The sequence below is a fragment of the Myotis yumanensis genome, unplaced genomic scaffold, assembly GCF_028538775.1.
Source record: "Myotis yumanensis isolate MYYU_CA2020_CCGP unplaced genomic scaffold, mMyoYum1.0.hap1 SCAF_23, whole genome shotgun sequence".
Classification (NCBI taxonomy): Eukaryota; Metazoa; Chordata; class Mammalia; order Chiroptera; family Vespertilionidae; genus Myotis; species Myotis yumanensis.
In genome coordinates, this window is record NW_027223774.1 from 842,031 (window position 1) to 863,838 (window position 21,808).

A 21,808-nucleotide genomic window follows, 5' to 3' on the forward strand; every position below is an offset into this window, starting at 1 on the left:
CAAAAAGAAGAAAAATCCATGACTGCATGGAGGGCCAAGAAAGGCAGGAAGGGAGATTATAAAAGGGCAGTAAGAATATACAGGATGTGGCACAATAGGTGTAGAGTTGTTGGTATGGAAATTAATACAACAATTAATAATATTACAGGAACAAACTTTTCCCTGTCAGTGAGCCTCAGTTGGTTGGGCACCATCCCTTGCCCTGAAAGTCACGGGTTCCATTCCTGCCTGGATGCCCTGTAGGTGGCAGGCAGGAGGCAGCTGTTAGCTGCATCTTTTCCATATCGCCATTTCTCATTCTCTGTCTCCCTCCCTCTTTCTAAAAAGCCAATAAATCATTTTAAAGATATATAAAATACTTTAAAAAAAAATAAGAATAAACACTTAGTTTTGAACATTGACATCTTTAAGCCTACTTACTGGCAGCAAATATTGTCAAGCAGTGAAGACGATTGCCATGAGAATCAAAAGGAATCACAAAAGACACATCCTGGGACTGATTACAGGCTTATCCTGCCTCTGGCTTGGAGGTCTTGCCTGCTGAGCAAACCCTGAAGTGAACACCCTAGATGGGTGAGGGAAAGCCAAACAACTACGACATTATTTTTTCTGTCAACTATTTCAGCCACAGGAGACAGTGATGGAGGTCCTGAGAATGTCTGACAAGAAGATCACACAAGCCACAGCCCACTGACCATTTGTGGATAACATTGAGAAGCAGCACTTTTCATGTAATTGACTCCAGTCTTATCCACTCACTATGAACACAGTGTTTCCGTCCTAATTGTGGTTCAATCTAACGCTCAGTGTCTTAAAACCAATGGCACCAGCCTATGAAATTTTATATATTATGTTACCTGGCTCCTGTACAGTATGTGGGTAAGAATCCCCTGAAACACTGCTGAGAATTATGTAATAAATGCTGTGAACAGAAAATACTTTTCATATTGTTCCAGAGGCACAACAAAGGCCTCCTTTTCTGGGTGACCGTGACATCACCAATAATAGAGGCACCAGGCTGCAAATTAGAACCACGAAGGCATGCACACTTTCCCTCAGGGCCTTGGTAAGCAACATAAAATAAGCCAATATTGGACAAAGAGTGCTGTTCTGAAATCATGCTGTGCTTACCAAAGCACAAAAAGTTTGGGACCCTCCATATCTGTTCACCTCTCCATGCTGACAAAGCACTATTTTCCTTTCATTCATCCCAAGGAATTAAAAGAACCAATAGAATCAGAGATACAAAAGAAAAAAACCCTTTAAAAAAGATGATAAACCAGAGCGAAGGACAGCAGGATGGTGAACTGGAACCTGAAACAATTCACCACAACATAATGTGAGGACCACAATGTCCCTGTGAGAGGCAGCACTTCTCAGCTGAGGAAGGGTGCTCTGGATGAAACCTGGGTACGGTCAATTCTCTAGTCAGAGAGAAAAGAATGAAGATACAGCCAAGAGCTGAAAGTATTCATACATTTCTCATGCACAATGGAGAAGACAGAACTCCTTTTCCCTGAGCACGCAGGGGTGGTGACTGGTGCACACTGTTCAGTGAGCCAGGTGGTACAGGAGGTCACTTCAACCACAAATCCTCACTTCAACCACAAATCCTCACTTCAACCACAAATCAATGAGGTAGGAGTGCTGGGAAGTTAGCAACTGCAATGCAGCTCTTTCAGGCCTCACTTCTACCTCAAACTTATGAGGAATTTCACACAGTGTATGTTCAGATAAAGGGGTTTATACTCAGGTAAATAGATTTAAGTCTCCTGCAGTGCTGTAGCGTGAGAAAGATAAAACTTCCCTGCACATTTAAGGCTTTGCTCCAATGTGAACGCTCAGATGTCTAACAAGGCTAGGGTTGCTGCTAAAACATTTCCCACATTTACTACACTCATACGGCTTTTCTCCAGTGTGACTTCTGTGGTGCTCCATGAGTGAACGTCTTTGACTAAAGGACTTTCTACACTCACTACACTCATACGGCTTTTCTCCGGTATGAATTCTGTGGTGTTCAATAAGCTTGGACTTTCGTCTAAAGAACTTCCCACAATCACTACATTCAAAAGGTTTCTCACCAGTGTGAACTCTCTTGTGTTCAGAGAGGTCATAGCTTCTCCTGAAGGACTTCCCACAATCAGTACACTCATAAGGTTTTTCTCCAGTGTGAACTCTCTTGTGGTTAAGGAGAGTATTAGTGCTCCTAAAAGATTTCCCACAACCAGTACACTCATACGGTTTTTCTCCAGTGTGAATATGGTGGTGTTCTGTGAGCTGAGAGCTTTGCCTGAAGGACTTTCCACAATCACTACACTCATATGGCTTTTCTCCAGTGTGAGCTCTCAGATGTCTAACAAGGCTAGGTTGCCATCTAAAACATTCCCCACATTTATAACACTCATGGGGCCTTTCTCCAGTGTGAATTCTGTGGTGCTCCATGAGAGAACGTATTTGTCTAAAGGACTTTCCACACTCACTACATTCATACGGCTTTTCTCCGGTATGAACTCTATGGTGTTGAATGAGGTTCCCCTTTCGTGTAAAGAACTTCCCACAATCACTACATTCAAAAGGTTTGTTGCCACTGTGAATTCTCTTGTGTTCAGAGAGGTGACAGCTTCTCGCAAAGGGCTTTCCACAATCAGTACACCGATAGGGTTTTTCTCCAGTGTGAACTCTCTTGTGGATAAGGAGTTTACTATTTCTCCTAAAAGATCTCCCACAATCAGTACACTCGTAGGATTTTTCTCCAGTGTGAAAACAGCAGTGCTCAGTGATGTGAGAACTTTTGAAGGACTTTCCACAATCACTACACTCGTAGGGCTTTTCTTTAGTATGAACCCTTCCATGTCGAATGAGGTGAAAGATTCGTTTAAAAACTTTCCCACATTTGTCACACTCATATTTCACTTCTCCAGAGAAGGCACCCTGATGCTGAACAACTTTCTGGTTTTGGCTGCCAAAGTTTTCACAGTTACAAGTCTGCTGAAGACTCTTTCCACCAAGATATTCCTGTGAAATCTCACTGCCACTGTGTAGGTCCTCAGTGTTGAGAGGGGCCTGGTGCTGGAGAAGCTCTGAGATGTCTGGGAATACTTTCCCAACCTCCCTACTGCTTGAAGGCACCCAAGTTAAGTAGAAGCCGCACCTGGTCACAAACAAGACCCTGTCCATGTCTTCTTTCCAGAGTTTCTCTCTAGTGGAATCCCTCTGTTGCTGGTGAGGGTGTGCATTGAAACAGAAGTCTCTCACACATGCGTCAGTGAAGAATTCTTTCTGCTCATAGTCTGCTGCTTGTGACTCAGTCAGGTGCACAATATTTTTTAACACCGAGACACACTGGTTACACAGAAGGGTCCTCTGGGTTGCTGGAGCTGTCTCAGAAGCCCTGACCTGTGATTCTCCTTGAACAGATATGCTCCGCTCAGGAAAGACCTCCTCATCATACGTTTTATGCCAACAACCTGAAAAGAGAATTGAGGAGGAACTGATTGTTGAGTGTGGTGACAGAGGAAGTTCCATTGGTTAGGTGTTTTGCACATAATACATGGGTTCTATGCAATTCTCAGAAAATAAGAGATGTGCAGGAAGGATTAATAAGAAGCTGCTGTGAAGGTCTGGCCTCTGAAGGTGACTAAACAGGGAAGACCTCACCAGAAACATGACACACACATGGCAAGGACCATGTGAAGAGAAGATGCTCCCCACTCAGTTCTCTGTTAACAGTACTCAGCAGGGATGGTCTGCTGATGACAGGGGCAAGCTGTGCAGAATGTTGGTTATGTCTTATTCCAAGCAAAATCCAATAAACAAGTAGCAGGTGTTTGAGCACTTAAGAATGAATGTGCACCTCCTAACACATGTGCAGGTACATGTAGGAGAATACTGCACAGGGAGCAGAATCGAGGGACAGGTGATGCTAAAAGGTAACAAAGGCGCCCTAACTGGTTTGGCTCAGTGGATAGAGCGTCAGCCTGCGGACATAAGGGTCCCAGGTTCGATTCCGGTCAAGGGCATGTACCTTGGTTGCCGGCACCTCCCAATAGTGAGTGTACAGGAGGCAGCTGATCGATGTTTATCTCTCATTGATGTTTCTAACTCTCTATCCCTCTCCCTTCCTCTCTGTAAAAAATCAATAAAATTGCCGAAACCGGTTTGGCTCAGTGGATAGAGCGTCGGCCTGCGGACTCAAGGGTCCCAGGTTCGATTCCGGTCAGGGGCATGTACCTGGGTTGCTGGCACATCCCCAGTAGGAGATGTGCAGGAGGCAGCTGGTCGATGTTTCTCTCTCATCGATGTTTCTAACTCTCTATCTCTCTCCCTTCCTCTCTGTAAAAAATCAATAAAATATATTTAAAAAAAAAAAAAAAAAAAAAAAAAAAATCAATAAAATATATTTTAAAAAAATAAAAATAAAAATAAAAGGTAACAAAGGTGAAGGTGCCAAAAGCCAGGAAGTCACAGATGAAATGCAAGTCCGCAAAGTGTCAAGTATGGGAAAGAGAAGGTAGAAATGGGGGGTAGCCATGGCCCTTGCCCCTAAACAGTGATGGAAATTAGCTGGTTCCTGGTACCATCTGACCACCACCATTATGTCATACCTTCCCCCCAATTGTCACTCAGCATGGCCAGACCAATTCTGACACCATCTTGCATGTTCACCCTGTGAGATAACCAGGCTTCTCCCTGATCTTCTGCTCTAGCAATGCATAAATCCTAAACATTCCAAGTATTAATGAAAGACAATGGAGGAGAGCAACTCGCTCTGGCCTAGAGCACTTTGGCCCACAATAGTACTCAGCTAAGGTACTATTACAAACAACAATTGGAGAAGGGTCGTACAAGAATAGCCCTTGGTTCATGTAAGTGAAGAACATAATCTGGCACAGGCTGCCATAAAGCACCTTTCCCTAGAGCAGTGATGGCGAACCTTTTGAACTCGGCGTGTCAGCATTTTGAAAAACCCTAACTTAACTCTGGTGCCATGTCACATATAGAAATTTTTTGATATTTGCAACCATAGTAAAACAAAGATTTATATTTTTGATACTTATTTTATATATTTAAGTGCCACTTAACAAAGAAATATCAACCAAAAAAAGGAGTTCGCGTGTCACCTCTGACATGCATGTCATAGGTTCGCCATTACTGCCCTGAAAGAAGGGAATAATGTAGATATTGTCATTCCCCCAGGGAGAGGAATAGGAAGATGGGATCCATTAAGTTGCCTGTAAGACTCCAAGACACTTTCTGCACTTTTGGGGGCAACATGTCAGGGATGTTCATGGAGTCCATTGGTCAAGACTGTCCACAGAGCTCAGCACAGGCAGCCACAGCATGTTTGACAAGCCAGAGGCAGATATCAGCAGAACGCTAGGTCTGGCTGTCTGGCTGTAGGAGACAGAAAGCTATGTTTTGAGAATAAAGGAAGAAAGGACATCACATGGGAACACTAGAACATATGAGAAGGTCTTACCTACAGATGAGACAAGTGCAAACACTTCCAGCATCACATCGCAGTACAGAAGTCTCTGAGCCTCATCAAGGAGCCTCCACTCCTCCTGAGAGAAGGCAATGGCCACGTCCTCAAAGTCCATATCCTGTCGTGATGGGGACAGTTCAGTCCATGATCAGCTTCTCTCCTTGGCTTCAATTTCGTCACACTTCCCACTCTCCATATCCATCTCCTCCCTCCTCTCCCCTCATCACAGAAAATATCAGGCCTTAAAAAAAAAAATAGCAAGCCTTGCATCCATCAAAGTCACTCTCTCATTATATTCCTACTGATACTGTATCTTCCCACAGCAATAAAGCAGATGCCCAGATTGATTATACCTGATCTCAGAACATCACATTTAGGGTCAACGCAATAGGTGTCACCAACACAGGGGACAGATAAATGTTGGCCATAAAGAGAGATGTGAGTGATTTGACACTGGTCTTCTGGGGCAGTGGTCAGCAAACTCATTAGTCAACAAAGCCAAATATCAACAAGTACTTCTTGAAAACAGACTTGCCCAGGCCAAAAACCGACTTCTGCGCATGGGCCACGAAGTTTCAATAGCACTGTACGTGCACCCGCATGTGGTATTTTGTGGAAGAGCCACACTCAAGGGGCCAAAGAGCCGCATGTGGCTCGCGAGCCTCAGTTTTCCAACCATGGTTCTGGGGCAATATTCTTGTGGTCCCACACATTCTCCCTCCAATACCCCAAAAAACATGGCATCACTTTTCACCCTTTCGATTCCAATCCTAGTGTGCTGAGGCCAACACTTTGAGCTATCAGTTCCACATAATTCTTCCTATTCCACTTCTCTCATACAGCTTCATTCCCAGAGTCACAACTTCAAAGACAACAATGTATGCCATCAAGAGAAAGGGATGTTATCTAATGACCTTTTCAACCTTCTAACTCGCCTCCTCTGTAATGTATTTCCCTCTTACCCTTCTCCCTTCCACAAGCCAGTAAGATTTTTAAGCCCAGGGAACACTGATGTCTGTTATCCCATTCCTATTGATCACTGTATCAGCCCAACAATCACAGGCAGGTGTGCACCTATATGACACCTAAATTCTGCACCTGGCATGTAGCGCCACAACACCAGTCTTTTCAGGAATTACCCTAAAATTCCTCAGGTTGTATCATCCAGTTATCACCAGAAATAGACTCAACCTTCATTCCCTCTATATCAACATCAGGGATCTGTGGCCATGAATTCACACTCCCTCTCCAAGGGCCCATCACTCCTTCTGCCACACCTCTCACACCTGCACTCCCGTAGCCCCAGCTCCCATAGACATCTCCCTGGTCTTTGTCTTTACTCAGCATGTGTGTTCCAGAGACTGCATGGCAAGTTCAAACAGTATCAACTACTAACCTGACTCTCATTGCCCACATTCAAGGCACAGCCTTCAGTTCCGCTATGAAGGCCTCCCTCCCAATTTGCTTCTTCCTTCAACCTCACCTATTGAGAACCACATCAGATCTCAGTTATAGAGAACCCACCTCTACTGGTGCTGCACTTGATGTCCCTTCTCCACTCACAGCCTATGGCCCTCTACCCCATGCCCAGTGAGTCTCACAGATGCCCACTCATGCCCAGAAGCAAATCAATCAAACTGGATGCAACACACCAGGCCACACAAAGGGTCATAAGAAATCCTGGTGAGGGTTTAAGAAGTAAATATGCACGAGCCACAGTCTCACTTTCTTTGAATTACACTTCCACCTCCAATTTTTTAAAAAAAAGCAGTGATCCAGAAATCCTCCCTGGTCCAGACTCTTTATTATTTTTTTTAATTAGTTTTCATCTTAAACTACTCCTCAGAGTTCCAGATGTTCATGAACTGGTCTCTGAAATATCTCTTAACTTAAGATGAAAAAATAAAAGATTTTATATTCCTCATGGACATTACTATTCCCACTATGAATTTCTCCATCACAGTTGATGGGGCTTTAATACCATCAAGTGCAAAATCCAAACCTTTACATCATCTCTGATTTTTAAAAAAAATATTTTATTGATTTTTTACAGAGAGGAAGGGAGAGGGATAGAGAGTTAGAAACATCGACCAGCTGCCTCCTGCACACCCCCTACTGGGGACGTGCCCGCAGCCAAGGTACATGCCCTTGACCGGAATCGAACCTGGGACCCTTGAGTCCGCAGACAGAGGCTCTATCCCCTGAGCCAAACCAGTTAGGGCTCATCTCTGATTCTCACCCCTCTCTCCAATTCGCAAACTTAGAAAACCCAGGTGGCCACACCTAAATGACTGAACCAAAATGCAAGTGCTCCTTCCACACCCACAGGCACCACTCTGCTCCAGGTCCCCTCACACTCACCAGCACTATCCCAGCAGCTGCCGTCCTGGGCCTCCTACCACCGTCCTCACACCCATCCTGTGCATCAGGCTGCAGCCACAGGGAGTCTAATGAGACCTGGGACAGGTCACCTGCTCTGCTGCTCCCATGACCCCAGTGACCCCATCGCCAGCAGAACAGAAACCCAAGTGGTCACAAAGCTCCTCTGCACTTGGTTCCTGTCCCACTGTTTCCAGTTCCTACTTTTTTAAAAAATGGACCCCTGCTCGTCCCTGAATCAGCTTAGTCTGCACTCCAAGCCTTTGCACATTCTGGAGCCCATGCGCGGAAGGACCTGTCACACACAATCCCACTGGCTGCCAAGATCAGCTGCCACTCATCTGACCCTTGACCTGGGCCTAGGACTCTGGGCTTGGTGTCCCTTCAAGGTCCCCAGGTCCAAGGTCCCCCGAGAAGAGGGGCCGACGGCCCAGGACCCCACGACCTCAGAGGCCACCGGAGAGTGAGGCCCTGACAGGAGCCCCACAGCCCCGTCCCCCAGCGGCTCTGCGCCCGCAGGAACCGGCGGGAACTAAAGGGCTGAGGGCCGGGCACCCACCCCAGGACCCAGGGGCTCCGGCTGCTCAGGGCCCCGGCCCCGCCCCGGGGGGGTGATGCCCGCCGCCCTCGGGGCTCAGTCCAGTGACCTCATCACCTACAGGGTCCTCCTTCCCGCCCTTCCTGCTGGCCTCTCTCCCTTCTAGACTGTTCTTCCTGGGAACCCTGCCTCACACAAGGTCCATCACAACCACCCACGACCCCCCCCCCCCCGCGGCCCCGCAGCCCGGCGCCCTCCCTCCCCTCACACCCCGGGGCCCCACGGGGACTCACTGCGCTGGACGCTGCGCCCTGGGCGGCGGGACCCGAGCGGCGCCGGCCCCGAGGCTGGAGGGTCCGATGGGGTGAGGCCGAGGGGCCTCTGTCCGCGGAGAGGAAGCGGGGAGGCTCGGGGACCCCAGTCCCGGGTGTTGGGGATCAACCAGCCTCAGGCCCGCCCTGCGCAGCGGGGACGCTGCCTCCCTCGCCTCCTCCTTCGCGCCACCAACCCTCAGGCGCGCGCTGAGCCGCGCAGGTCCGTTACCGGAAACCACAACCTCCGCCCCCGAGGACGATACCGGAAGTCCCGCCCTAACAGACGTTTAGGAACCCAAACGTGCGTATCTCAGCGGAAGCGGGCGCATTGCCTTCTGGGTGATGTAGTTTTCTCCCGCCGCCCTGGCCGTGACCTTGGGGAGTGAAGGTGATGCGGAGCTGCCAGGGGCGCTGGGGGAGGAGATGGGGCCAGAGGCCGGGTTCACGGGGACAGACCGACAGGTCCCCCCCAGGGGACGGGGGACGGGGAGAGACCCCCAAAGGACATAGGCACAGGGAATGGGAGACATCTCAACACCATGGACAATAAAAATACACATTACATTTTATTTAAAAATGTATAATAGGGCTCAGCAGCGGCCGCTCAGTGGTGGACGCTGAGCGATGAACCGGGAGAGCAGGTTCCATCGCTGGTCAGGCAGGTGCACGGGGCGCAGGCACAGTGTCCAGCGGGCGGCGGCCGCCAACCAGTGACCCGCCCCCGTCGCCGGTGGTTTCATCTCTCCTCTTCCTTCTTCTCTCTCAAATCAACGCAAAGATTTTTTTATTGGAGGGAAGGGTCGGCAGGTGTCCCAACCCGCCGCGGGGTCAGAGCGGGGCGCTCTCCTGGCTGCTGCCGAGGCGGGGCCAGGGGAGGGGGCCGAGGGCGCGAGGCGGGTGGGAGCCTGACCTTTGCCAGGACCTTGTGTTGCCCGCTCTGCCCCCGCTCAGCTGCCCGCCCAAGGCTTCCCGCCAGAGGAGGCCGCCCAGCACCTGCAGGAGGGGAGCTGGCGCCCTCGGTGTCCACACCCACATGACTCAGGACTCTGGGCTGAGTGTCCCCAGGTCCCAGGGCGGGAGGAGGGGCCGATGGCCCCGCGGGCACCACGACCTCAGAGGCCACCAGAGAGTGAGGCCCTGACAGGAGCCCCACAGCCCCGTCCCCCAGGGGCTCTGCGCCCGCAGGAACCAGTGGGAACTGAAGGGCTGAGGGCCGGGCACCCACCCCAGGACCCAGGGGCTCAGGGCCCTGGCCCAGCCCTGGGGGGGTGATGCCCGCCGCCCTCGGGGCTCAGTCCAGTGCGCACCTGCCGGTCACCTCATCACCTACCGGGTCCTGCTTCCCGCCCCTCCTGCTGGCCTCTCCCTTCTAGTCTGTTCTTCCTCTGGGCCGTTTTGAGAAAAGGCTAGAACCCTAACTCCACTATGTCCCTCTTTGGTTCACAGCCATGGATGGCAGCAGCTTCCTGAAAACGAAAGGAAAAGTCCTCACACGAGACTTGGCTTCATCTTCTTTGTTGCTTTTACATGTAAGACAGACCTGGGTTCCCCCATCGTCCCTCCTCAGTCACACCCCACGGCCTCGCAAGGCTTTTCAGCCTGTCACCCTTTCCCATCCGGTCTCACCATGTGGCACCCTCAAGCCACTCGTTGTTCCGGCGCTGAGACTTGGGCTGCAGGCGGGACAGGCACCCACACACACCAGGCGGGAGGGCGAATGAGGTGAGGCCGGTTGAACTCTGGAAGCAGAGAGGAGTCCGGGAGGCACGGAGGACCCAGTCACGGCCTGTTGTGACTCAACCAGCCTCAGAGACACCCTGCCCAGCAGGGACACTGCCTCTGATGCCAGGTGACCCAGCACTGGAGCCTCTGATGCTGTGCACACGCTGTAGAGGCCAAATTCACCACCAGGAGAAAGACGCTGGGAGTCAAGCTCCAACCAGTGAGCACAGGGATAATGCGCCTCTCCTGGGCTCTCATTGGCTAAACCCAGTCGTCCTTAGCACATGGCCCTTTGGGTAAATGAGCAATCTAGCCTCCCATGTGGCACTAGGATCCCAGTCCCTCTCTGACCATTGGGAATGTTGTTCTGATCCTGGTTGTCCCCACCAGCCAAGGTGACCTCGGAAATGCTCAGGGCAGGCTCCCCACAGGCTGCCACCCCTGCCCACACTTCCTCAGGGAGACAACAGTGACCACCCCTGGCCTCACTTTTCCCCTGAGCTCCTATCACCTGTCACAGCTACCCTGCCCCCCTTGCTTGTGGGCTGTCGTCCTTCACTAGAACCACCATCCAGCCTGATTCAAGTTCTCATCACTAGCGCCACCCCTCAGCCCTCCCACTCAAGGACGCTGCCCCATGTGCCGATAGGAAACTCCCTCACCAACCTGTCCAAGGCCCCCAACCTCACAACTCCAACAACCCCACACCCCAACATCACACTGTCCCCCCGAGCCCAGGGTCCGTCACCTGATTACAGGGTAGGGGTCTGCTCGGCACAGGCCAGAATGAGTGAGGTGGGCACACCAACCAGGATGCACCCCCCCGTGTGGAATCATGTTGAGACCAACCCTCTCCTGTTGGGAAGGCTTGCATCGCAGAATGTTCTCAGCATTGAAAATACACAGAACCAATTCCTGCAAAACCCATGTGACCTCTAGGACTGCAGGGAAGTGAAGGTGAGGAGGGTGTGTGCTTTATTTCCAATAAATTCAAAGTAGAAAATTACCCCAAAAATGCAAAAATAGACTCAAAGCACACCAGTGGGCCTCACGGGTGCATGTGAGCTTGCCAGAGGCAGACTTTTCCTAAGGAGAACTGATGTGGGGCCCAAAGCACCAGGGGCTTCTCCCAGATAAAGTAGATTCAGACACAGCGGGACAGGGACCTGGGGATGGGGAGAGCAGGCTGGAGAGACTCTGGATGGAGACAGCAGAGCCCTGGAAGCTCCTCTCAGGCGGACACAGAACCCCAGTCCCTCCCAGGGACCTGCCCTGGTCTCCTCTCTGCCAGCTCCTGGGCAGGACACAGCGTGCCCAGCTGCAGGGGGAACATCCCAGGCAAAGGCAGGAAACAAGGGAAGGTGGGCTGTGCAGGCAGAGGTCCATCATAGCGAGAAGGGAGAAGGGTAGATAATCTTTTTTTTAGAGAGAGAGTGGGAGGGGAATGAGAGAGAGAAACACAATGACTGGATGCCTCCCACACCAGCCGAAATGGTGGGTTGGGGCTCAAACCTGCAAAATACAACCACAAAGTCATGCGGTCTTTATTTCAAGGCCTTGGGCAGTAACGCAAAGAATAATGGACAGAGAAGGCTTTTCTGCCATCCAGCTATCCTGTCTGAAGCACAGAACGTTTGAGATCCCCACAATATCTGTTAACTCTACATGGCGACAGATCACAATTGCATTTTCAAATTAACCCAGACAGTGGACAGAACCAACAAAATTAAAGGTACAAAAGCAAAATCATAATCACAAAAAACACCATATACCAGAGCATGTTCAGGAATCAGTTTATAACAATTTATCACAGCAGACGGTGAGAACCACACTGTCCCTGAAAGAGGCAGCACTTCTTAGCTGAGGATGGGGCCTCTGGACGAATCCTGGGTCAGGTGCATTTCCTGGTCAGAGAGTAAGGATTGAAGATCCTGCCAAGAGGTCAGAGTGTTCATAATTCACTTAAGCACAAGGGAGAACACAGAATTCCTTTTCCCTGAGCGCACAGGGGTGGTGACAGGTGCACACTGTTCAGGTGAGCCAGGTGGTAGAGGAGGTCACTTCGGCCACAAATACTCGCAGTGACATCAATGAGGTAGGAGTCCTCGGCAAGTTAGGAAGTGCAGTGCAGCTCCTTCAGGCCTCACTTGTATCTTAAACGTATGAGGAATTTCCCACCGTGTATGTTCAGATCAAAGGGTTTATATTCAGGCAAATGGACTTAAGTCTCCTGCAGTGCTGTAGAGTGAGAAAGATAAAAGGTCCCCTGCACATTTAAGGCTTTGCTCCAATGTGAACTCTCAGATGCCTGACAAGGCTCGGTTTGCTGCTAAAACATTTCCCACATTTACTACACTCATGAGGCCTTTCTCCAGTGTGACTTCTGTGGTGGTCCACGAGCGAACGTCTTTGTCTAAAGGACTTTCCACACTCACTACACTCATACGGCTTTTCCCCAGTGTGGCTTCTGTGGTGGTCCATGAGCGAACGTCTTTGTCTAAAAGACTTTCCACACTCACTACACTCATACGGCTTCTCTCCGGTATGAATTCTGTGGTGTTTAATGAGGTGCCCCTTTAGTCTGAAGAACTTCCCACAATCACTACATTCAAAAGGTTTTTCACCAGTGTGAATTCTCTTGTGTTCAGAGAGGTGTAAGCTTCTCTTGAAGAACTTCCCACAATCAATACACTCATATGGCTTTTCTTCAGTGTGAACTGTCTTGTGGTTAAGGAGTGTACTACTGTTCCTAAAAGATTTTCCACAATCAGTACACTCATAGGGTTTTTCTCCAGTGTGAACTGTCTTGTGGTTTAGGAGGTTATTATTTCTCCTAAAAGATTTGCCACAATCAGTACACTCATAGGGTTTTTCTCCAGTGTGAACTGTCTTGTGGTTTCGGAGGTTATTATTTCTTGTAAAAGATTTCCCGCAATCAGCACACTCATAGGGCTTTTCTCCAGTGTGAACTCTCTTGTGGTTAAGGAGGTTATTATTTCTCCTAAAAGATTTTCCGCAATCAGTACACTCATAGGGTTTTTCTCCAGTGTGAACTCTGTGGTGTGAAATGAAATTGGACCTTTGTCCAAAGGACTTCCCACAATCAGCACACTCATAGGGCTTTTCTCCAGTGTGAATTATTCTATGTTGAATGAGGTGAAAGTTCTGTTTAAAAAGTTTTCCATGTCTGTCAAACTCATATTTGACTTCTTCAGTGCAGGCACCCTGATGAACAACTCTCTGGTTGTTGCTGCCAAATATTTCAAAGTTACAAGTCTGCTGAAGACTTTTTCCACCAAGATATTCCTGTGAAATCTCACTGCCACTGTTTGGCTCCTCAGTGTCAAGAGAAGCCTCGTGCTGGAGAAGCTCTGACGTGGTTGGGAAGACTTCCCCAGCCTCCCTAATGCTGAAAGGCACCCAAGGTAAGTAAAAGCTGCACCTGGTCACAAACGAGGCCCTGTCCACAGCTTCTTTCCGGGGCTTCTCTCCACTGGCTTCCCTCTGTTGCTGGTGAGGGTTTGCACTGAAACAGAAGTCTCTCCCACATGCATCACTGAAGAAGGCTTTCTGCTCAAAGTCTGCTGCTTGTGACTCAGTCAGGTGCAGAATGTCTTTGATCATGGAGAAACAGCGCTCACACAGATGGGTCCTCTGGGTTGCTGGTGCTGTCTTAGGAGCCCTGACCTGTGACTCTCCATGTGCAGATACACTCTGCCCAGAACAGGCCTCCTCATCATCCGTTTTATGCCAACAACCTGAAAAAAAAAGAAATGTGAAGGAACTGATTGTTATCTGTTGTGACAGGAGAAGTTCCATTGCAAATATGCTTTGAACATAATACATGGGTTCCATTGAATTGTCTGAAAATAAGAGAGGTGCAGGAAGGATTAATAAGAAGCTTCTCTGAAGGTCGAAAGACAGAAAAGTCCTCACCAGAAACATGACCCATTCATGGCAAGGACCACGTGGAAGAGAAGATGGATCTTAAGCTTAGTCACCTGCTAACAGTGCTCGGCAGGGCTGGTCTGCTGATGACAGGGGCAAGCTTTGAAGAAGATTGGTTATGTCTTCTTCCAAGTAAAATTCAATAAATAAATAGCAGATGTTTGAGGACTACATAAGCATTTATGTACACCTCGTATCACATGTGCAGGTCCATGTAGAGGAATACTGCACAAGGTGCAATGCAGAGGGGGAGGTGATGCAAAAAGGTGACAAAGGTTAAGGTAGCCATAAGCCAGGAAGTCACAGATAAAATGCGCGTCAGCAAAGTGTGAAGTATGGGAAAGAGAGGGTAGAAATGGGGGTAGCCAGTGCCACCTGCCCCTAAAACACTGTGGGAAATTAGCTGTTTCCTGTTATCAACTCACCACCACAATTATGTCATACCTTCCCCCCAGCTGTCTCTCAGCAAGGCCAGACCTCCTCTGAGAACCTCTTGCATGTTCACCCTGTGAGGAAACCAGGCTTCTCCCTGGTCTTCTACTCTACCGATGCATAAACCCTAACTATTCCAAGTATTAATGAAAGACAACAGAGGAGAGCAGTCAGCTCTGGCCCAGAGCAATCTGGCCCACAACAGTACTCAGCTAAGGTACTATTACAAAGAACAACTGGAGAAGGGTCTTACAAGAATAGCCCATGTTCATGTAAGGGAAGAACATAACCTGGCACAGGCTGCCATAAAGCACCTTTCCCTAGAGGAAGGGGGAAGAAGTGAATAAATGTGGGTATGGTCACCCTCCCAGGGAGAGGAAGAGGAAGGTGTGACCCATTCAGCTGCCTGTAAGACTCCCGATTCCCAGACACTTTCTACACTTTTTGAGGCAATGGGTGTCAGGGATGTTCCTGGAGTCCATTGGTCAGGGCCCTCCACACAGCTCAGCACCGGCAGCCACAGCACATCTGACAAGACAGTGGCGGAAACTAGCAGTGCCCGTGGTCTGGCTGAGGGAGGGAGAAAGCTATGTTTTGAGAATAAAGGAAGAAAGGGCATCACCCTCCGACCCTGAGACAATGTGAAGCTCTTACCTGCAGATGAGACCAGTGCAAACACTTCCAGCATCACATCGCAGTACAGAAGTCTCTGAGCCTCATCAAGGAGCCCCCACTCCTCCTGAGAGAAGGCAATGGCCACGTCCTCAAAGTCCATATCCTGTCGTGATGGGGACAGTTCAGTCCATGATCAGCTTCTCTCCTAGGCTTTAATTTCATCATATTTCCCACTCTCCATATCCATCTGCTCCCTCCACTCCCACATCACAGAAAAGAGCAGGCCTTGCATCCATCAGAGTCACTCTATCCTTATATTCCTGCTGTTACTGTGTCTTCCCACAGCAATAGAGCAGATGCCCAGATTGATTATACCTCATCTCAGGGCCTCACATTTAGGGTCAACACAATGGGTGTCACCAACACAGGGGACAGATAAATGTTGGCCATAAAGAGAGAGGTGAGTGATTGGACACCGGTCCTGAGGGGCAATATCCTTGTTGTCCAACACATTCTCCCTCCAAGACCCTGAAAAGCATGGCATCACTCGTCACCCTTTCGATTCCAGTCCTAGGGGGCTGAGGGCAACACTTTGCACTTCCTGTTCCACATATTTCTTCCTATCCCACTTCTCTCATGGAGCTTCATTCCCAGAGTCACAACCCAACCTTGGACTCAACCTTCATTACTTCTATGTCAATTTCAGGGATCTGTGGCCATGAATTCACACTCCCTCTCCAAGGGCCCATCACTCCTCCTCCCACACCTCTCTCACATCTGCACTCCCGTAGCCCCAGCTCCCATAGACATCTCCTTGGTCTTAGTCATTACTCAGCATGTGTGTTCCAGAGACTGCATGGCAAGTTCTAACAGCATCATGTAATAACCCGACTCTCACTGCCCACACCCAAGGCACAGCCTTCAGTTCTGCTATGAAGGCCTCCCTCCCAACTTGTGTTTTCCTTCCACCTCACCTATTGAGAACCACATCAGATCTGTTATCCAGAGCCCACCTCTACTGGTGCTGCACTTGATGTCCCTTCTCCACTCACAGGCTTCAGTATTCAACTCCCACAGCCTATGGTCCTCTACCCCATGCCCAGTGAGTCTCACAGATGTCCCCTCTTGTCCATGAGCAAATCAAACAAACCGAATGCAACACACCAGGCCACACAAAGGGTCACAAAAAATCCTAGTGAGCGTTTGAGAAGTAAATAAGCACCAGCCACAGTCTCACCTTCTTTGAATTACTCTTCTACCTCCAAAAAAATAGGTGACCTTCAACTCCTCCCTGGTCTAGATGGTTATTTTTTTAAGTAGTCTTCATCTTGGACTATTCCTCAGAGTTCCAGATGGTCATGAACTGGTCTCTGAAATATCTCATACCCTAATAGGAAAATATAAAAGATTTTATATTCCTCAAGAACTTTTCCCGCTATGAATTTCTCCATCTCAGTTGATGGTGCTTTCATACCATCAGGTGCTAAACCCAATCCTTCACATCATCTCTGATTCTTACCACTCTCTACAATCCTCAAAATTAGGAAATCCAGGGGCCACAGCTATAACCCTGATCCATATGCAACTGTTTCATCCACACCCACAACCACCACTGTGCTCCAGGTCCCCTCACTCTCACCAGCACTATCACAGCAGCCTCCGCCCTGGGCCTCCTACCACCGTCCTCACACCCATCCTGTGCATCAGGCTGCAGCCACAGGGAGTCTAATGAGACCTGGGACAGGTCACCTGCTCTGCTGCTCCCATGACCCCAGTGACCCCATCGCCAGCAGAACAGAAACCCAAGTGGTCACAAAGCTGCTCTGCACTTGGTTCCTGTCCCACTGTTTCCAGTTCCTATTTTTTTAAAAATGGACCCCTGCTCGTCTCTGAATCAGCTTAGTCTGCACTCCAAGCCTTTGCACATTCTGGAGCCCATGCGCGGAAGGACCTGTCACACACAATTCCACTGGCTGCCAAGATCAGCTGCCACTCATCTGACCCTTGACCTGGGCTTAGGACTCTGGGCTTGGTGTCCCTTCAAGGTCCCCAGGTCCAAGGTCCCCCGAGAAGAGGGGCCGTGAGCCCAGGACCCCACGACCTCAGAGGCCACCAGAGTGTGAGGCCCTGACAGGAGCCCCACAGCCCCGTCCCCTCAGCGGCTCTGCGCCCGCAGGAACCGGTGGGAACTAAAGGGCGGAGGGCCGGGCACCCACCCCAGGACCCAGGGGCTCAGGCCCGAGTCACGTGACGCGGAGCTGCCGCCTCCCTCAGGGCTGGTCCTCAGGGCGCCCCCTGCTGGGCGGCTGTGCGCACAGCCCCTCCCCCGCCCTCACCGCTGTCCTCGCTCCTGGCGGCGGCTCCTCCTCTGGGCGGTTGTGGGGACGGTCAGACCCGCCTCTCAGGCCTCACCCTCTGCTGCTCACACCACCCCCGGCCCCGGCGCCCGGAGCAGGAAGTGAACCCCCTCCCGGACCCGCCGCTCGTCCTCTCCGTCGCCTTTAGACACAAACCAGGCCTGGGTGCCCCCCTCCCGGCTCAGCCCCCCACGGCCTCCCCCGGCAGCCCCGCAGCCCGGCGCCCTCCCTCCCCTCCCACCCCGGGTCCCCACGAGGACTCACTGCGCCGGACGCTGCGCCCTGGGCGGCGGGACCCGAGCGGCGCCGGCCCCGAGGCTGGAGGGTCCGATGGGGTGAGGCCGAGGGGCCTCTGTCGGCGGAGAGGAGGCGGGGCGGCTCGGACGCCCCAAAATCGAAGGTGGCGGCGCCACAGGCTCAGACACACCCTGCCCCGCGGGGCGCCGCCTCCCTGTCCCCTCCTCCTCCCGATGGGCGCGCTCAGTTCGGCAGCCGGGGAAGAAGGAAAAATGTCCACCGGGAAGAAGACTCCGGAAGTCCCGCCCTAACCGGATGTTCTTGCACCAAAACGCCCTGCGTGCGCGCATTGTTTTCTGGGTAATGTAGTTTTCTCAGCCGCCCAGCAGAGGGCGGGCTTTCCATTCTGGGAACTTGGGGAACAAGGTGATGTGGCGCTGCCAGAGGAGGAGATGGGACCAGAGGCCGGGTTCACGGGGACAGACTGACAGGCCCCCCAGGGGAGAGACGGGGGTATGGAGAATTCCTGACCTGGGCTCTGTAGGTGAGACTCCACAAAATAAAATGAATGTGTTGGTACCTGAAAAGAACGGATCACATTTCTGTAACTTGGCTGATGGGAACAAGATACTTTTTAGAAATGTGGACAGACAATAATATAACTAAGTGGTTAATTCTCATTTGTAATCACATAGGAACTGTGTGTTGAACAAAAGCTCGCCCGAAAAGCCATTTATTTCCAGGGGCCACATCAGTGAGGCGACTGTGGACCTGAGAGGCCTAGACTCAGCTCTCACACCCGGTACAGACTCTCAGCCCCACGTCTTCCTGGTTAAGGAACCCGGCTCAGCCAAGTCCCACACCTGCCAGCAGGTGCACTCCTCCCTCCAGGCCAGGCTGGACCGTCAGTCACTCTCCCACCACGTGTACAACAGATGGGGGCACTTTTAGGTTTATGTTGTGTTCTTCTCTGATTTTCCGCGACTGGGTTGGTGGTGCTGCCAATACAGTGACCTGCTGATGGCGAAGAGTCGCTTGCTTAGCTCAGCGGCTTGAGTGGGCACCAGTTAAAGCCCTCCAAACAGACAGGCCTGCCTGGCCAGTGCTGATGCCCAGGTTCCGGGCTCCATCCCCAGGGGTAGCCTGTGGGAGGCAGCCAATCCATGATTCTCTCTCATTGATGTTTCTATCTCTCCCTCTCCCTTCCACCCTGAGATCAATATACAGAGTGGCCAGATTATTATGACCAGCCAGATTATTATGACCACCCCATCAGTACTTCATTGAAACTTCGAAAAATACTGAATATTGAAAACTTCCTAAGCAAATACTCTCAAGGTTTTATTATTCTTACTAGAGGCCGGGTGCACGAAGTTCATTCACTGGGGGAAGGAGGGGTTCCTTGGCCCAGCCTGAGCCCTCTTACAGTCTGGGACCCCTTGGGAGATGTCAGGGAGCAGGCCTAAGGCAGCAGTCAGACATCCTTAGTGCTGCTGCAGTGGCGGGAGAGGCTCCAGCCACAGCCACTGTGCTTACCAGCTGGGAGCCCAGTTCCCCTGGGGGAGCACATTGACCACCAGGGGGCAGCTCCTGCATTGAGCGTCTGCCTCCTTGTGGTCAGTGTGCGTCATAGCAACCGGTCGTTCCACCATTCAGTTGATTTGCATATTAGCCTTTTATTATATAGGATTATTTGCCTAACTAATTCACTTCATTGTACTGATACGGTGGTCATAATAATCTGGCCACTCAGTGTAAATACATTATATATATATATATATATAATTGTAATATATACACATATAGAAAAATAGATAGGCCTGACTGTTGTGTTGCTTTTCTCTATGGAGGGATGTAGGTGGGTGACGGTTGCAAAAAGGGTTTCTGCTAGTGTTTAGGGTGTGAGTTGAACTGTGATTTGGGAGTCCCTATGGCCCTTCAGGGGCCAGAGATCTGCCCAGCACCCTATTACTTGCTTTACAGCCCTGTGCTGTGCGTCACTTTCCTTAGACTCCACTCAGAGACCTCGGGTGTCTTCATTACATCCTAAACCACTGGGTCAGCATGTCTTTTAGTGGCTGTAGGTGTCCCAGCTGCGCCCTTTGCTGGAGTCCCTTCTGTGCAGCTGTGTTTTTGGAAGTGAGCAGTACACGGGAGCCCTTCATCCTGGGGAAATGAGGGCACATGCATGGGGGCAGGGCCTGCCCAGAGGGTGTGCCAAGGCGCATCCACCCCCTCCCCTCTTCCTGCACTAGGACACTGGACACCTCCCAGAATTGCCTGGAGGATCTCCTGGGGAGAACATGGTCCTCGAGGCTTCACAGGTCCAGAGGATGAACCAGCCCGCCCACCTGAGCTGGGAGCTGGAGCAGCTGTGAGAAGGTAGGCAGCAGCCCCTGGCACCGGGGAGCCAGCCTGGCTGCGGCGTCTCCCTCACCCAGGGAGCTGAGCCCTGGGCTCTGAATCTCCTGGGTCAGCCCATCCTCAGCCAAGTCAATAAGGTTTTATTCAGGGGCCATTTGGGGCTGTTCCATTGCCATTCTCCCCATGGAGAACATGAAGGGTCAGGCAGCCTGGAAGTCAGGACATGAACCACCAAGTAAGTGTTGTCAGAGTTCTCAGCGCCTCTGTGGACAGTCCCAGGAGCTTCCAGATGACAGCACGCTGGCCCCAGAGGCTGCCTTACATCTGTGTGTTGGGGATTGGAAGGTCTGCATGGCAGGAGCCTTCCGCAGTGCTCACTGACCCCCGTTCTAACAGCAGCCTGGGCTGAGTCCCTCCATTCATCTCATAATCAGGCAGATGAGTGCGGTCTGCTGTCTGTCTCCCTGGGCAGGGGTTGCTAACTGTCTGCTTCTCAGGCCTCTCCCTCTCATGTGTGGGCCCCTCCTAGCATGCAGACAAGGTGTGCGGTTGGCCAGGGGAAGGGGGCTGCGGGGCAGGCAGTGCAGCAGGGAGCCTGGGCCCCCAGCAAACAGGAAGCAGGCCCTGTGCTCAGCACCAGCACGCGTGCACCTGAGAGCGCGGGGGAGGGGCGCTTAGAGCTCAGCAGGCGCAGGAGGGCCTTGGGCTGGGTGGGGAGGGGCTGCTTTTCCAATTCTCATCCACATCCCTCAGCGTCAGGGAGAGGCTGCCGAGAGCAGGTGGCTATTTCTTCTCTTCAGGGGTCCCATCAGCTCCAAACTAGTCAGTTCATTGAACTGGGAATCTGGGTGAGAAGGTAGTTCTGTGGTTTGGTGTCCTGGCTCTCCTGGGGCCAGGGGTGGGCAAAACAGGAATCCCAGCTCTGGGAGTTCAGGGTCCTGGGGAGCACACTGCCCCCTGGTGGAGCACACGAGTGTTGCCAGTGGCAGGGATCCTCTCAGACCAAATGCTTGTCAGAGACCAGGGTGGCTGGTGGGGTTGGAGAGGCCCCTGATGCGGACACTGCGTGTAGTGTGTGAGCCCCTGCAGGCCAGTGCCTGGGGCTTGTCGGTGTTCCCACGCCTGATGCTTAGCTGGCAGCCCAGGAACAACGTGTGGAAGAACTTTTGTGTGGATGGTGTGGCGGGTTCCCGAGTTAGGAAGGCTCAGCTTCCAGTCCTGCTTCCTCCACCTGCTGGCAGGCGGCCTCTTTTAAACCTATTTTTTTATCTGCAAAATGAGGGCAATGGAGCTGCCTCACAGGATTGCTATGTGTCTCTTGTGAGAGGAGACAGTGAAGTTCTATGCCGGCTGGCCCACAGGGTGCCAGCATCGGATGGCTGTCCTGGCGCCCTGGTCTATTAGAGACATTCATTGC

The 21,808-nt window shown here is 51.2% G+C and overlaps 1 protein-coding gene across 5 annotated transcripts in view; it reads right to left on the reverse strand.

Moving 5' to 3' along the window:
• Window positions 1-11,966: 11,966 nt before the first annotated feature.
• LOC139000150 (zinc finger protein 551-like) overlaps window positions 11,967-21,808 on the reverse strand; it is a 36,218-nt gene continuing 26,376 nt past the window's right edge. Inside the window, exons 1-4 of one of the 5 annotated variants that reach the window (XM_070402449.1) lie at window positions 18,055-18,310; window positions 16,671-16,820; window positions 15,473-15,596; window positions 11,967-14,196 (exon numbers count right to left, since the gene is read on the reverse strand). In XM_070402449.1, the coding sequence (XP_070258550.1) occupies window positions 12,713-14,196; window positions 15,473-15,593 (1,605 nt within the window). In that variant the 5' untranslated portion in view covers window positions 15,594-15,596; window positions 16,671-16,820; window positions 18,055-18,310 and the 3' untranslated portion in view covers window positions 11,967-12,712. Of the gene's footprint in view, window positions 14,197-15,472; window positions 16,821-18,054; window positions 18,311-21,808 lie in introns of those variants that run through there. The other 4 variants (XM_070402452.1, XM_070402450.1, XM_070402448.1 and 1 more) reach the window with 4 other exon arrangements.